The sequence below is a fragment of the Lingula anatina genome, chromosome 1, assembly GCF_051362555.1.
Source record: "Lingula anatina isolate TDL-2025a chromosome 1, LinAna3.0, whole genome shotgun sequence".
NCBI lineage: Eukaryota > Metazoa > Brachiopoda > Lingulata > Lingulida > Lingulidae > Lingula > Lingula anatina.
This window is the reverse complement of record NC_141767.1, coordinates 68144769-68161767: the sequence shown is the minus strand read 5'-3', so window position 1 is coordinate 68161767 and position 16999 is coordinate 68144769. Positions and strand designations below refer to the sequence as shown.

The 16999-nt window shown below is 35.7% G+C and overlaps 1 protein-coding gene across 1 annotated transcript; it reads left to right on the top strand.

The window, feature by feature from the left end:
- Window positions 1-5649: 5649 nt before the first annotated feature.
- On the top strand, window positions 5650-11550 carry LOC106158391 (E3 ubiquitin-protein ligase TRIM23). The gene is made up of 10 exons (XM_013534335.2): window positions 5650-5753; window positions 6414-6701; window positions 7048-7326; window positions 7598-7780; window positions 7926-8141; window positions 8423-8557; window positions 8860-8989; window positions 9230-9340; window positions 9575-9699; window positions 10267-11550. Exons 1-10 carry the CDS (start codon window positions 5667-5669, stop codon window positions 10450-10452), a joined length of 1740 nt encoding a protein of 579 aa, XP_013389789.2. The 5' UTR covers window positions 5650-5666; the 3' UTR covers window positions 10453-11550.
- Window positions 11551-16999: the final 5449 nt, after the last annotated feature.

Here is a 16999-nt window from a genome sequence, read left to right as displayed (position 1 = left end):
GATATTTTCAAAGTAACACACACCAGTGAATGCCTATCTGGGGTAGTGCTAAAACTCGCCAATTCAGTCAAATGCTAAAACTGACTTAAATTGGCTAAACAAAATAGGGTTGATTTGATTTGTTTTAGTTAAATTCAAAACATATGGAGGAAAAAGTGATGAAAAAGTAGTGATTTGACTAAGTGAAAAATTTTTCTAGTGCTACCCTAGCCTATGATAGCTTTTTATAAAACTCACTTTAATCATTATCATAAAGCTCCATCTTATTCATTTCAGTGACTGCTCCCCTGTGGATGTTAGCCCTTGGTCAGTTCTTCCCTAAGCCAGCCCAGTCCAGTGATCCTTTGCTCAATATGGAGATCTGGGTGGCCGCCCTCCTGGTACCCTACGCCTCGGGACTTCTGCTCAAACAATTTCGACCAGAAGCAGCTGCAGCTATGCTGAACTGGTTGATCAAACCACTCTTGTTGCTAGTGACCATACTCTTTGTGACTCTTGGAATTTACATCAACCATTATATGTTTGATGATATACCTGTCAAGCCAATGGTGGCCAGTGCACTGTTTCCAATGAGTGGGTTTATGCTGGGCGGAGGGATTGCATTCTTGGCTAAGCAGCCAAAAGACAATGTGAAAACAATAGCCACAGAGACGGCAATATCCAACTGTCTGATAGTGATAGTGTCTTTGCGTTTCTCTCTGGACCAGCCCAGTGCAGACATAGCCTCTACAGTTCCTTTCTGGGTGATCATCTTCACCCCAGCCACCTCCGTGTTACTGTGGTTTGGACGCAAGGTCAAACACTGTCTCTGGAACTACTGCGAGAAACGCATCAACCAACAGAAAATCTACGAAGAAGAGTTTACCCTAAAGAAAGGTTTTGAAAGCATGGCCAACAATACTGCTTTCTCCACAGCAGCCATCTCCATGACTAGCAGTCCTGACAATAAGAAGGGCAAAAATGCCACGTCAAATAGTGAGACAATCAGCAAGAATAACAATGATAAATGTCACGATCCACTGCTTGATCAGCATGTGACTGTATTGTGACTAGACCATGACAATCACTCCTTTAGCTGTGAGGTGTAGCACTGTTTTTGCCACATATCACCAGCTGTATATATTTTCTGCATAAACTGGTATGGGCAAATGAAAACCTCAGTGTCTTTTGAATACAACATTCACATTTTCTTGTTTGTGATAATGTGTTTCCAATGAAAACACACTGAAACATGTTAGGAAAATGTATTTTGTTGGTTTTCAATTATTTATCTAAATTAAATCATTTCTCAACACTTTGCCATTTGATTTTTTTCCGTTTTAGGATGTTATTGAATGTATCGCTTTAAAATTTTCTCCTTTATAATTTACACATTTTGATTATTTTATGTAGTGGTTTTCACCAAAGCTCCCTCACATACTATTTCCATTATGCTGTATGCTGATACAATTTCAGTATATTTTTTTCTGCCAGTGTATAAGTTGCTTGCTTGCATATTCAAGGATAAAAGTATTTAATTTGTTATATTAAATGAGACGAGCAGCACTTCTTTAGCATTCTCAAGTTTTCATCACATATTGTAAGTGATGTGCATAAGCAGAGATAAAACCAGACGATGTAAATATACCATTATGTGACATATGTATATTGTGTAACCTATTCCCAGGCACATTAATCAGCCAAATCTGGGAGCATCACAAAGATGTGAGAGAAAAAGTAGTTTGCTTAATCATCCTGTGCCTCACAGTATATGATGATAATTCTCATTGCTGAGCAACACCTCCACCCATGACTTAATTAATTTCCCAGACAAGTGAATACAACATGCCTGTTTTGTTGCTTATGCCATAGTCTTGCCTTAATATTTATCACACAATGATGGTAAAAGTATCAAATGATATTTATGGATTCAGAGTCTCTGATCTATATTCAGAAATATTTATAGATATAATACAGTAAATATTTGCTGTGATGGTGTATTGAGTTTTGTAAATATCCACACATTCAGACACAGTATTAAATGTTGTGTACACATGTAAAATATGTATACTGTATTACCATATATTCTATATAGGACATAACACACAAATCCTATGGAAACAATTCACAACTGAATTGAGTGTTATGATATGCACTATGGCACTGACATTTATGCTTGATCAATGTTAAATTATGCACTGTGTTCATGAACTTGGTGCTGTGCATCTGGACTTTTTTCATTAGAATTTAAGTCTGTGCATTTTTATATACTCAAAGGGTTCTATTGATAATTAATCATAAATTAAATGCAGTATTATGAATTGAAACAAAGTGAAAATAAAGCAGCAGTGCATGCCTTTGCTAAAAACTTATTGAACTTTGATGAAATGTTTTATAGGACCGCAACAAAGTAAATGAATACAATCTAGAATCATATGAATATATTTCAGAGTAAATGTTTATGTATATTTATGCACCAAGTAATGAATAATGTAAGTATTTTGCTTTCACAGTACCGTAACAAGTACAATAAACAATGCAAACATTAAAAAAAATGTCTGGCTAAAAATAATAATAATTAAAGTTACATATTCAGTAAACACCAAAAAATTTGACATTTCTTTGCTTAGAATGAAATGATTGCAACAGGCTGCCACATTCTTTTCCTTGTTTATCATTATGAAAACAATAGCAGAGCCTGCTTACTGTGACTAGAGGGTAAGGATTAAAAGTTTAAGGCCAAGAACTTGGAAATGCCCATCATATAAAGGCAAGATTGAACAGTTAGGGAAGTGATCTCAACCTTGAATGCTACTAAAGCATAAAAGACAAAAAATGTGTTTTTCTTTTATTTTTCTTTCAATTTGTTTACTTTATACAGCCTTCCTGATTGAAACCTCACTCTCAGCATGAAAGACGAGTTAGCTAATGATTTTATTATGATAAAACAACTTTTAGTTTGGGTCACATAAATGCTGTGCAATGTATCTACAGAAACCAGCTTTCACTTTCAACCACAATGTGAGTAAAAGATAATTCACCTGGAAAGAATTTTGGTTTCATGCCTAACAGATGTCATATTGGGTAAGAGTAATTGCAGTTTACTCTCCTATACTATTGTGACTCTCACAGTGATGGTTCCTTACCAATTCAGCATTTATTTTAGCTTCACATGTCAAGATATGGAAAATAAAGAAGGTTTAAAACCTATATGTTTTTAATGTTTTTCATGGCAAAAAAGCAAGATTTATCTGTCACAAGTCCAGTTGAGCATGAAAAATTCAATCTTTAATGAAGCTACTAAAAACATTTGGTCAGGCGCTTGCCAGAGAAAAAAATGGACAAGAATTGGCCAGTGCTTAATCTGTTTGTTGCTTTGTTTTCATAGCTCAAGTTAAGTTTTAAATTTTGATTTTCAACATTCCAAGTCACATCCATTGATTATTACTTGTTTAGATTTTGATGTTCATTTTCATTTAAACTAGGACACACTGTGTGTATTTTCTAAAAACAAAATTAAAATCCAATTTTCACAAGCTGAAGTCAGGAAAAAATAAAAGGCCAACAATTTATATTTCTTATATAAGGATGAGAGTGAATAAGTCTGAAAATATGCCGTGCATATCTGCATTGATCTCAAAAATGACACTTTCTGCTACCAAAAAGTCGGAAATCTGCCCATAGTCCAAAAAATCTCATAACTGCATTTGAAAAACATTGCACAATATATAGAAAAATGGCCAACACCTCATTTGACCACATACTCCAATAAGCATTAGACAACACCTACATCAAGTCAGTAAAATGAAACAGAAGTAAAATACAAGACATTGTGTTTGTTGTGCAAATGAAATCATATTCATCTAAAACATCCAACAGTATTCCCTTTGAATAGCCAACTGCCATTATCAAATATACATAGAAGGGCTGTTTTCCAAGATGATGCTACTTTGTGTTGACATAAGTCATTCATCATGCACGGTAAGTTGACTCTTAATTTAAATATGGAGTAGGGGCTATACGCAGCTGTTTGCAACATTATGTAACAATGGGATAAGGATGTCAGAGGTACTGAAAATGGTCTTTCTTTATAATTTGGTGGACTATCTGTATAATAACATAGATATAGCACAGATATATTTTTCTGCAAACATTTTCATGACAGCAAAATTGGTACCATAAAAATTCATGCCTTACTACTCCTATTTATGCTTTTTGATAATATATGTGCTACAGCATGATGTTGATCAGATGTAAAGAACTGTATGGTGTTCAGCTAGCGTGTCCACCCCAATGCAGGAGCTCTCAAATCTTTGCCTTACCTCTCACCTTCTTAAGTCACACACTGCCAAAAAGTCAATCAAATTTGCTGTTGACAGTGCTATGAATGAGGTAAGATTAGAGAGTTTCCGGTGCAGTTGGGATACGACGGCTAGATTGTTACGTATGTGCAAATGTATCTAGTAACGCGCTACTCTTTTCTCGTTCCGGTAAAGTTCCAGAATGCTGGCGCTTCCCGCCCCGCTCATTCCAATATAATTAACAATATACGGCCCCTTAGCCATCTATTTCCAAGGTGGAGATTCTTTTTTTATGAAAAAGGAGACATATATTACCCAAAAATTCAATTTTTTACGACAAATATGGCGGTTAGTAAGATCAACCCCCGACTACGTGCCTGATAAACCAAAACTAGCGACTCCTCTCGCTTAAAAAGTCGAAACTTGCATGAACGTACACTTGAACTATTGTAAAAAATTATATAAGGCATATAAATGAGCAAACATAACCTTTAATAACTAGTTTCAATAATCTTCCGCACTGGCTAGATAGGAGCGCTTGTATTCCGCAGACTAGATTGGACGACGGTATATGAATGCGGTGAACGTCACAAGTGCGCACATACCGATGACGTATTAATCTAGCCGGCGTATCTCACCGGCAACGGAAACTCTCTATTAACCTGCTTGTGGATCAGTTATGCTGCCATGAAACCACACCGCCATTTAAGACCACCATTAACAAACTCTCTCTCGGTGCATATTTTTACATATTACAAAACATAAATAAGGGTCCTCATGCATGGATTTTTCTGATTCCAAAAGCAGAATAATCATAAACATTTTATGGACTTTTATCTTTTATTATTATTATTATTTTGCATTACCTTATTCAACATCTTGCTTTGCAACAACTTCAAAACAAAGCCACAATTCCCATTGTATTTTTCAAGGTTAGATATGCATGCAGTTCAAATACCTGTGCAAGTGGAGGGGAGGGGGTGAGGAGAACGGTTGTTCAGTGTAAAAGTATATCAGCATAACTTCAATGCCAATCAAGCAACAAAAGTGACAACTACCATATTATTTATTCATATCATCCTTTTGTGCTATTTAAAATCTAAACGCAAATGCATGCATGTAAATGATTAAATAACGTACCTTTCAATGCCAGAAAGTGTTCTCTCTCTTTCCCGGACTCCATCTTGAAAATGATAATCCCGCAGTATCCAGAAGTAGGCAAGAAAATAATTAAATGTAATTAATCAAGCAATAATACAAGTTCAGTGATGTGGTTTTTGAGCAAATACAATAATATTAATCAAAATGTTATTTTCATACTATATAATATCCTTTCTAAAAGAAAACTAATAAAATATATCCAATCAAAGACCTTTTTCATAATTTATGCATTCCAGGGAGGTCAAAATGGCGACAGGAGGAGCAAATTACGCCAGCATCCAAGAAAGATCTCCCAAATCTGGAGTGGACAATGTAGGTTTCTTTTATTTTTAATGCTGTTAGTAGAAGTAAAAATAAATCCCATTAACTGGCAAATGAAATTTTAGGTATGCATTCCAATCATGAACGCTAGCCTAGGTAAAGTGTTTAATTTTTTTCCTGTCAACGAACTACCGACCCTGGCATTGACAGAAATCAGCAGACGATGGTATCGTTTATTAGTATCACAAGTATAAACTTAAGATATTGCACCTGTGCTTTAATAAAACGTGTATAGATAAATAGCTTGTTGTTTCATGATTTTTTTTTTTATTTTTTTTAACTGTCAATCAGTTGGTATTTTCATAGTTAACTGACCAAATTAACATGGCTCGAGGATATTTTATAAATCTGAGCCAGTTTTACTCATTGATCTTTCTTTTTTGTGTTGCTTATTCTGTTCTGAGCTCTTAAACCCAGTCGTGTTTTGTGTCAATTATTTATTTTAGTAAATTATTAAGAAATATGTCTAAATTAAATGCCCACCCCCATTTTGTCATTGACAATTGATAGGTTTGACGTTATTGTAACTTTTTTTATTTGCCAGACTATGTGTATGATTGCCATTTGCTACCATATCTTGTGTATTATACCACTTAATTATCAAGTGAAAAAAAATCATGGGAATCATTTGTTTGAAACATTTATTTCCAGGTGTTGGAATGCAGAGTATGCAATGACATATTTGCACTTCAAGGAGACAAAGTCCCCAGACTGTTATTCTGTGGCCATACTGTGTGTCATCAGTGCCTCACCAGACTGACACCTCATGGCACAGCTGTATTGTGTCCATTTGACAGGCAGCCCACTGATATGGGGGACTCTGGGGTATGGGGACTGAAGAAGAACTTTGCCTTATTAGAGTTGCTGGAGAAGTTGCAGTACCTACACAGAGGGATAACTAGAGTTTGGAGTGAAGATGTGCTGGAGAGAGAAAAACAGGTAATTTTACAAAACATAGGAATGAGAAAGTAACTATTTTTTTTTTTTTTCAGTTATGATGTTTTGATGTGTGAAGCTTATAAAATTGTATTGTGCAGTGTGCATGTAAAAAGTTAAATAGCATTGTGTACATTATATGACGTCGTCATGGAAAGAAGATTTTTAACTCCTCTCTTAACATTACATACTTACCGTGCTCATTGATACTGTTTGAGGTAAATGCTATTATCAGTAATAAAATGCCTCGGTATCATTCTAATTTACACACTATTTTGTTTTTAACACTGATGGAAATTCATTTATTTTTACATTCATAAATTATATACTGATATGTGTATATTTCCAGTTGGCAGTACCATGTGATGAGAATGAGAGTCACATGGCAGTATTATTCTGTACAGTATGCAGCACAAACCTGTGTTTGGAATGTTCAGAACTCACTCACTCCACAAGAACATTGGCAAGGCACAAGAGAGTGCCACTATCGGAGAAACCAAGAGAAAATCCTAAATGCCTCTACCATCCTATACATTTAGTAGAGTTTGTGTGCTTGGAAGATTCTTGCCAGAATGCGCCATTAATGTGTTACATTTGTAAAGATTATGGAAGGCATGTCAAACATAAGGTGTGCAAAATATGCATGTTATTATTAAATAGTTGTTATATATTTAAGAATTTTATGACAGCAAGATGAAGTTTTAACTTTAAAGTCACTTAATGATTGTGGAAAGTTATAATGTATAGAAAAGACTTAAATAATACAGAGTATTAATTTGCACATTCATCTTTTTGCTAAAGACATTGCTTAATGTAATTTTGTAAAAAGCCATATAAGTTTTACTTCATCCATTATTAATGAGTTATTCATATAACAATTAGATTTTTCTATGTTTCAGCATACGTTGTTGGACACAGAAGCAGAGAATGTGCGTAGTACCCTCAACAATGCTAGACAGCATATCCATTGTTTTATAGAAGAGATCATGGACACAGCCCGCAGACTAGGCACAGTGATACAGCAGATAGAGGGAGGAACACACATGACAGAAAATTCGGATGGGTCCACAGGTTTGCAACAAGTGAGAAATTTTACAAACTTCCTTCATTTAAGCAACAGATATCAAAGTATATAAAAAGTGCAAATAATCTTATCCCTTTTAAGTTTAATAAGAATAAATTTTGAACTGAAGGGGTAAAATATAAGTTAATTATAAACCTTTGTAGACCATTGGCACAGCAGAGCAGGCCCGCGGACGAGTACGGCAATATTTCCACGACCTCCATGAGACTCTTGCCAGGCAGGAGATTGCTGCTCTTACCATTGTAGATACCCACATCCGAGAGAGGCTGTGTATGCTGAAACAGCAGCAGGAAGATATGGGCATTCTGCTATCACAGATATCAGCTGTATACCAACAGTGTGACAGGACTCTACAGGAGGTTAGAGTGGATACTTTGATCTTGTCTTTTTCCATCATGATTATTTTTTCATATATGTTAAAATTTAATACAAAATGTGTACAGAAGCAGTCTTTGTATGTGCCTTACATTATTGGATTTGTCTGAGTAATTATAGAGATGTTATCATAGGCCACTGTATATTTCTACCTGCAGTATTCACGAAATGTGTATAATTTCCCTTCCACAAGTAAATGAGTATTCAAAAGATCCAAATTCCTGATGTGATATTTGCCTTACAAATACATTGTTTAACATTTCAGGATGATACAAAAGTAATTGTAGCAAAACATGAAATTGGCTCCTTGGTAGAGACTGTAAAAACTCAACAACAGCATTTCTCAGAGCTTCCAGAACAGCTGCAGTTGGACCCTGCAATCCCCATCACATTCACCAAGGTCAGCAAAAATCAATCTCCATATCTAGAGAAATAGTCTTACTAATTTGCAGCTGGAATTACGCATATTTCAGTGTTTGGAAAATGTGTGCCAGATGCCTTTAAATGTAAAAATTGCAATGTTTGATAAATAGGGATTTGATGCAATACACTCTACTTATGGGACATGTATTAATTTAGAAATTTTGTGGATATTTAAGTATATATTTACTTGTTCAGTTTATGGTATAATGGTTACAGTATTGGGCATTTCAGAATATGCATTAAGAAAGTTGATGTGGATATTCTGTTTGTGTTTTACAGGACAATCGTGTTCACATCGGTCCTAAGATGGAGATGAGGGTGGTCACTCTGGGACTGGACGACTCGGGCAAAACCAGCATTCTCTTCAAACTGAAACAGAACGAGTTCATACCAACAATACCTACCATAGGTAATAAAACGCATGTGCGTCTGAAATAGGAAGATTGACTCTCCCCTTAGGATAAGTGTATATGACAAAGGACTTTAAAACTGTTTTGGGCTGATCTGATATTTATTTGGCTTAAAGTTAGATATATGGCTTAAACAGAAGGTTTGGCAAAATTTGTGTCAATGTTTGAAAAAAATGACATTTACATTCATCTAATTTGTAACTTTATTGCCAATTTTTTTATCTCCTTTGTTTCTGCAGGTTTTAATGTGGAGACAGTTGAGTACAAGAACCTAAAGTTTACTATTTGGGACGTGGGAGGGCAGCATAAGCTGAGACCTCTCTGGAAACACTACTACTTCAATACTCAAGGTATGCCAGGGGGATGGACAGGGGGGCTGAGATATAGGACTCGAATTTGTATGTGTTGAGATAATTTTTGCCTTTACCTGTACCGAACAGTCAATTCCTGGTCATTTAATGGAAGCTAAAAGTACAATGAAAATTTTTAAAAAGTGTCCATACATTCAGAGTTATCATTAATTTGTTAGTATGTATGTATCATAAGTATGTATGTATGATAGCTGTGTAATATCCTACTTTCAGCTCTGATATATGTGATAGACAGCAGTAAGAGAGACAGACTGGATGAGGCTTACAATGAACTGGTCAAACTTGTACAGGAGAAGGAACTGAAAGAGGCTTCTCTGCTAGTCTTTGCCAATAAACAGGTATTCAAATATTTCAGATCTTTCCTTTTAATGACTCTGAAGTGGGAGTATGTATTATTTCCGTGCCTTTTTTTGTACACAGATGATCTAAGTGTCTGTATTCTGAACATACCACCTGAGTCTCTCCGCGTACTGGACATTATCATCTAAAAGTGTCAGACTCTATTTTTGTTATGCCTTTAATTCATTGGGAGATTTTGTTGAAGAGAAATGCATGTCAATTTCCTGGTATTGATTTGAAAAATTGTAGAAATTTTCAAGATTTTTTTTTTTTCATTTGTAAAATAGACTGTACCTTATTTTGATTCCATGGATTATGAATCTTTGAATTTATTTAGTGTCTTTTATATGCCAGCCTTGAGGCAATATTTACTGATCATACCTTCAGACATTTGGAACAGCTAAGAAGTACCTGCTGTTCTCATATTCTGATAGGTCATCAATTAATATGGGTACTTGACCTGAGAATTCCATCTGTTAACTGTCTACCAGATGCAGAACTTTATAGTTCATGGATACTGTTTCCAAACAGAATCAGATTAGTGCAATAATTCATTTATATTTCAGGACATTGACCCCTGTGTGACCATAGAAGAAATCACAGAGAAGTTCAACCTGTTCAAATTGTGTTGTGGGCGCAGCTGGCACATTCAGGCCTGCGATGCCAAGACTGGGACAGGGTTGCATGATGGGATAGAATGGCTGTCCAGGCAACTCATTGCTGCTGGAGTCAATGACCACTTATTGATTTGAACTTTTTCAGTCAACTCTAAATACATTTCCAACAAAAAAGGGTTAATAAGAATTATTTGGGATTCATGTTAAGAATTAATGTGTTGGGCTTGTCAAAGAACTACTAATGCATAATAGTTTAAACTTAACAATTTCAAGAATACTCGTGTGGTAAGGTAGCCTGAGAATTTTGACAGCTGAGTATTAGCACGTAAACCTCAAATTACTCATTGTCAGTATGTTAATATCTGTTTACATGCATTAATGACAACAGCATTGATGTTACTTTTATCACATGATGATAAGAAAATTTGTCGCATGCAAATTGAGATCGAATTTTATTGCTTCTGCGAATATTGATATTAGACTAATCAAAAATAAATTATAACTCTGATATAGTTGTAACAACACTCAGTTTATCAAATTTTGTATCTAAATTTAAGCTTTATGTTAAGAAAAATTTTACTGGATATCTCTATAGGTTATGGTATTTGAATGTGAACAAATAAGTACATATTTGAAGTATTGGCATCCTGTTAACAAAATGCCAGCAATTTAAACTAATTCAAGCAAATATCTGTGACAATTGTATGCCATTCTGGGAATTTATTCTTGAGAATTTAAGAGTTTAATATTCTTATTGGATAAACCCTTTAGCAGTGGGGATATTCAGATGATGATAGCATAGGGACAGAGATGAGTTTGTTGTCATATGTGCTGCATTGATCTGGAGGTTTCCTTGAAAGGCACATCCCATGGATTGCATGTGTACTAAGATATACCTTTGTTTGTAGAGAAGGGTCTTTTTTGTCTGCCCAAGCCAAGCTTCTTGTATAAGAAGACGGGCCAGATAAGCTCTGCTTTCAGACTGCTTAACTATTACACTTTACCTTATTGGTATTTTATGGAATTTTAATTTGCAATAAGTTGGTCACCCTTTTGAATAGACGAATATGTTATATACAGGCCATTGTGAAATTGGTGCTTTTGTTATGGTTGGGTACAACCATGTCATGGTTATGGTCTTTCTGGCCAGGTTGATTTGACTTCGGTGAAGTCGGGATTTTTTTTTTAACGATCTATGTACTGATACAATAAAATATCTCTTCGTTTAGAAAACCTTTTTGTTTTTCTCCTAAGCCCACGCAGACCCGAAAAGAAGCACGTTTGTTCAAGTTTATTGATATCAAATTTTCATGTATTTATTCATGTTTTTTCAAAATCTAGCCCAACGACTTTGATTCTAGTTAAAAGTGCTTTGAAAGATTTGTTTCCGATTAACCACTGATATTGGTGTGTTCAAGTATTATCACTCGTTTTCAATCAATTTATTTACTTGTAAATATAAGTCAAAGTAATTCAGTCATCAACATCCATTATTCATTATTTTTGCAGTCATTTTATTTTCACCTCTTCATTGATTTTACCCAAAATTTGTTTAACACTCGGTAATATGCTAACACCTTGTGGGCTACTAGTGCTTGTTTATCTCTCCTTTCTAGTGGCAGCTTACGCCAGGGCCAGTAAACGATGTCTAATTTCAGCAAAGCTGCTAATGATATTGTCAATCACTTTCACCTTGTCGTGAGGTCGCCGTAATGGTGAAATCGTATCCGTGGCCGTAAGCTAAACGAATGTTTTGGAATTGTATACACGTCGATAACGACTTGATGGCCTAATCCCTTGTCTTTGACGAAAGTAAATTCATTATAGGTGCTGTTTATTGAAGAGTGGAGAAGTGAAGAGGTCCTGTCTGCGCTGATGGCGGCCTGATGGGCTTTCTATCCGGTAGTCAAATATCTCGATGAAAGTTTATAAGCAAACATGCGACCAGGTAACCAAGTATCTTGTTTCCTACAGCTGAGCAAGTATCAACATTGACATATCGGGGAATAGGAGAGAGACAGACATATGGCCAGCCGGTAGCAGGTGGAAGCCAAAAACCAGTCTCTCGATTTTTTTAGCTCCATCTGTTATATGTACGCACTCCACACGTACTATTTCTTTTACTTAAATAAGTTATCAATCGACTCTCGGAAATTTCAGTGAAATCCAATCCTGGAGATTATATGCAGTTGATTCTAAAATGAGCAATCGTGTTTTTTTATTGATTTAACTGTTATTTTTTATCCTTATACTTTATCTTATCTGCTATATAAGTAAATAACCTTTTGTCTCTATTTTGAACTTTGGCTATCTAAAAGCCGGCATTACACTCGTCAAGTCGTGTAGTTTCTTATGACTCATAATGAGATCATACTATTGAGCCCCATATTGTAGGTAAAAGTGTTTACGTGTATTAATTTTCACCTGTCCTCGTAATCCTTCCTGTCCGGCATTAACGTCATATAATATTATGGTAAACCACCCATTCAAACAACTTATTTTTCAGTATCTTAAACAAAAGCCGTGGAGACGCAGGTTCTCACTTTAAGTGGAATTGTGCAGATTGCGGCTAATAAGATCAATCAATGTAATACATATAACGCTAATCTTCTGAACGAAAACCATCAATCAGGAACAATGACGTGTTTTGGCTGTTTTTAGATGTTTACTTTTTAAGGTTTTAAAACATTGCATAAATGACCCGGAAGACAGAATTAAACGATGTCAACATGGCGAATTTATGCGTTTTTAATTCCAGTCGTCTCACTGCGTTGACCAACCCATAAGTGACTGAAAATTGAAACGGCCAGTTTTGAAATAGGTTCTTAATCAAAAGCCATCTTTGTAGACATTTTGTATCCAATCTTATCCATTGCTACTCTCGCAGTTCCGATTTAACTTCATTTCGATACAATTATTACGAAACGTGATTGTAACCACACTATAGCGATTGCAGAGGGATTCAAAACTTGTTTTAAACACCTATTCACATTCTTCTCAGTCACGTTCTTATTTCCTGTAATTATGGTTTCTCAATGTTTGTTTTGTCTGTCATGTCTTTTAGCTGACAAACAAAACGTACAAGCAAAGGTTGGCACCAGTTGTTGCGAAAATCTGGCGGCAATGGTAATATAATAAACAAACATCATTTTAACAAACGCTTAACTATATCATTTCATTCTAGCGTGACTTTCCGTATTGATCGACGGTGTAGTTTGTTGAGTGGAGATCGAATGTAACCAATATCACGGTGTTTGACAGTTGCTTAAGTCGGTGACTGATAATATGTAAAGATGCAAATTAGTGTGTTAGCAACTAAGAGACAGTAAAGAGGCCAAAACAAGTGGTAGTGTATTTTGTTTTATTGCATGAGTCAGCTAATTTTTTTATTAAGTGCAGATTTGAATTTTTTATTTTTGCATGAAGACATTGAAAGTAATGATCTCTGAATATGAGATGTATTACTATATCATTTTTGTTTTATCAGCGTATTGGCTGCCAACGTTGTTTTTTCCAAGACTGCAAAATATCTCCTATTTTTTACCTTGGATTCTGCCACTTTATTTCAGAGAGACGCTGTCTCCAAAAGAATGGTTCAATATTTGAGCCCCTTTAAATTCAAAAGTTATCACTTTTTTCTTTTTATTTTGTTTTCTAACTTTGATGAATTTTGGCGAATGCCATTTGAACAGGGTTTTTTAAATCTTTTTTGATAAGTAGAATAAGTCGCATCCCGTCATTGGCTTGGCCTAACAGTCCTGGGTTTCACATTTCTTCCTACAAGCTACTTTGTTTAATGTTTTTCGATTATTCCCTTTACTATGTACATAATGGAGTCTTCAAGAGGTTGAATTAGAATCGAATTTCTACCCACAAGTCTACACGGAATCCACCCAACCTAATCCATCCGAATTAAATTGTCTGAAGATTACTCGTTGCGCGTTAATGCCCAACTGTTACAAATGCAGCCATCGTAAGGGGCGGTTACGTAGACAGTTCAAGTCAAATAGCTACCTGTAAGGGTTGTTCAGCTAATGAAGAGTTTATAGGTGGAGCGATAAGTATTAGTTTTTATGAATAACGTAGATCTGATAATGTTATTTTGCATTTTTCATGTCTCCTATATCAATCGTTTCTAAGCGATCTTCCCCAATAAATGACCTGGAACCGATAGCCTTAATCGTAAAAACCAGACCGGCAGAAAACTATTTAAAATAAAAGAAACTAAAAACTGCTGCGTCTTTCCCAAGACCTGATTTTTCCTATTATTGTTGTCAGGTCGGTGCTAAGAATTGAAAGCGTAGCAACAAGTAAAATCACATGTATCAAAAACACCGACACGGACCATTAGGAAACGGTTCTTAAGGTCAAATTCGACTTTCATCTTTCAAATTCAACACAGTCCTTTTCCATATCATTAGGAAGACTCCGCGTTACGAAACATACCCGTAACATCTTTTTTCGCTGTTTGTCTCAGCGGGAATCGCACATAATGACATTATTACACGAAATCAAAATTGAAAACTGCGAGAATGTCAGCAGGTTAAGAGAAAATCGTTACGCTTGCAATATGAAAAAATTAAAACCACATAACAAAATTTTTGAAAAGTCTTTTGACTCCCATGGGCTGATTATGCTCCCTTTAACGATTTCCCCGGCGTGTTTTCATAACTTTCGCCAATGTTTGTCCAAAGTTGAGAAAAGACTAGAAAATTCTTTCACGATCACTGACTTAACGCGAAACTTGCGAGCATGACTTTTATTTCATTTTCGCATATTTTGTAAATTTTGCAAATTGGGGGTGAACAACCTCATAACTAACATAATAACAATACTCTTAATTTTCTTTTCTTTTATATTTTTCAATTACATTTTCTATTTTTTTTTTTTTTTGTTTTTTTTTTTTGTCGACAATTTGTGCAAGACGAACCACTGAAATTTTTAAAAAAGCAAGTCAACGTCTATCAATTCTTACAAATAAAGTGAACATTATTCCTGGTGTTTCTGCGTCAACCGAAGTAAAATTTTCTTTTAAAAGTACTTTCTAAAATACCAGTACTTATAAAAGGGAGAAAAGCGTCCGCTCAAAATCGCCTCTCCTCATCTATTTCACCATTGCTAGCCCACACATGTTCTGGGCAAATTTTTAATTCTGTGATAACACCCCCAGGGATCGTTTTCACGCGTTCCACCGGTTAACGTTGCTCTCTGACGGACGTGGAAATGAACAAAATACGTGTTGTATGTGTTCAAGAACGTGCACCATTCAGCTCAAACAAGAAAAAAATGTCAAAGTCAATTAAGACGCATTCTAAAAAGAAGTATCTCTTGCTAACAAAATGCCAGGACGAAGGTGAACATAAATTTGAACACTTTGTATCAACATTTTTCTTCACTTGTCCTAGCTGACTATAATTGGGTACTAGCAGCCCGAAGATGGAGCGGCTGTGTGGGGTTGTTACTGGGTACGCGCCGAGCTGTGCTTTCAATAAAGCGCCTGGGGTCACTAAAACTCGCGAATAATGCGCTTATTCAATTTGACACGTTTTACAAAAATGATACAGACCTGTTCCAAGTTTTACTCAGTCGGACGCAGGTTTTTGCTTTTTTTATGTCTACAGGTGCCGAGGATGTTTTGCCAGGCATTGCGTCACGTGACAACGTCCACATTTATTCTCACCTTGCCGTTGCACCGAGGGAATGGAGCAGTGTATCTACTTTCTTAAAGCGAAATAAAAATTTCCTTGTTGGACCCACCTAACTAGTTGCCGGCCACTTGTTAAAACATTGCGTTCTGTTCATCGGAATTGTTTTTGACAGAGTAATTCGATCTAAAAGCCAAATTTTCGTAATGTTACATGGTCTTTATTTGAAACCAGCATACGTGTTTTCTCCCTGCTGATTGCACCCAAATGGATCGACCTAATCAATGCCATGTGTACCCAGCGCAGAAAACACCGTTCTTCTCGCCTCTGAAAAGATATTTTGCAGCAAGAAGATAATTTAAACCATGCCGTCATACTGTATCTATTAGATAGATATCGGAGATTTGGTGGAAACAATTTAGGCAACTATTTTCGCGTCCTCTGTAACAGTCTAAGCCTAGTTGTTTCAGCCTGTTCCTCAGATTAGGAAGATATGTCGAAATGTGGAGGAGCTTGCCCGGCTGGAGAATATATTTGCATGCGATTATTAACGGAACTTTGGTATTTAGATGTAAGATTGCGTATCTTGGAATAATTACGGTTTATGTCATAGCCTCCGGAGTCGGTGTAGTTTTTGCGCAGAGATGTAAATAGGAAAACACGCACAGTTTTCTGGGGTAACAAAGTACAGAAGGCCAAAATGCATTACCAACCATCTATTTACTGACCGCCGAGATTGGGGAAGGATATGGAGAATGGAAAGAATATCGAGTTTGCTGATATTTTTATGAAAAAAATTACTTTTTCCGAAACTGTCTTTGTGAAACCGTCAAACTGTGATGTGCATAAATCTCCAGAAGAAAGGGACCAAGGGAACTTAACGTTTAACATTTTCAGTTTTGTCTTAACTTGAGTCATATTGTCTCAAAATCTGCTCCAAATGACTCTAAGTAGCTCTCTAACCGAGCCCTTCCTTCTTTTAATTTTTATCATGTTTCATTAAATGGTGTTGAATTTAAATTGTATATCCTTTCTTT

What these genes read in the sequence shown, in the direction of transcription:
- LOC106158391 (XM_013534335.2), top strand. Translation starts at nt 5,667, where the DNA reads ATGCATTCCAGGGAGGTCAAAATGGCGACAGGAGGAGCAAATTACGCC. An exon ending in CCAAATCTGGAGTGGACAAT is followed by an intron (nt 5,754 to 6,413) that starts GTAGGTTTCTTT and finishes ATTTATTTCCAG; the next exon opens with GTGTTGGAATGCAGAGTATG. An exon ending in GAAGGCATGTCAAACATAAG is followed by an intron (nt 7,327 to 7,597) that starts GTGTGCAAAATA and finishes TCTATGTTTCAG; the next exon opens with CATACGTTGTTGGACACAGA.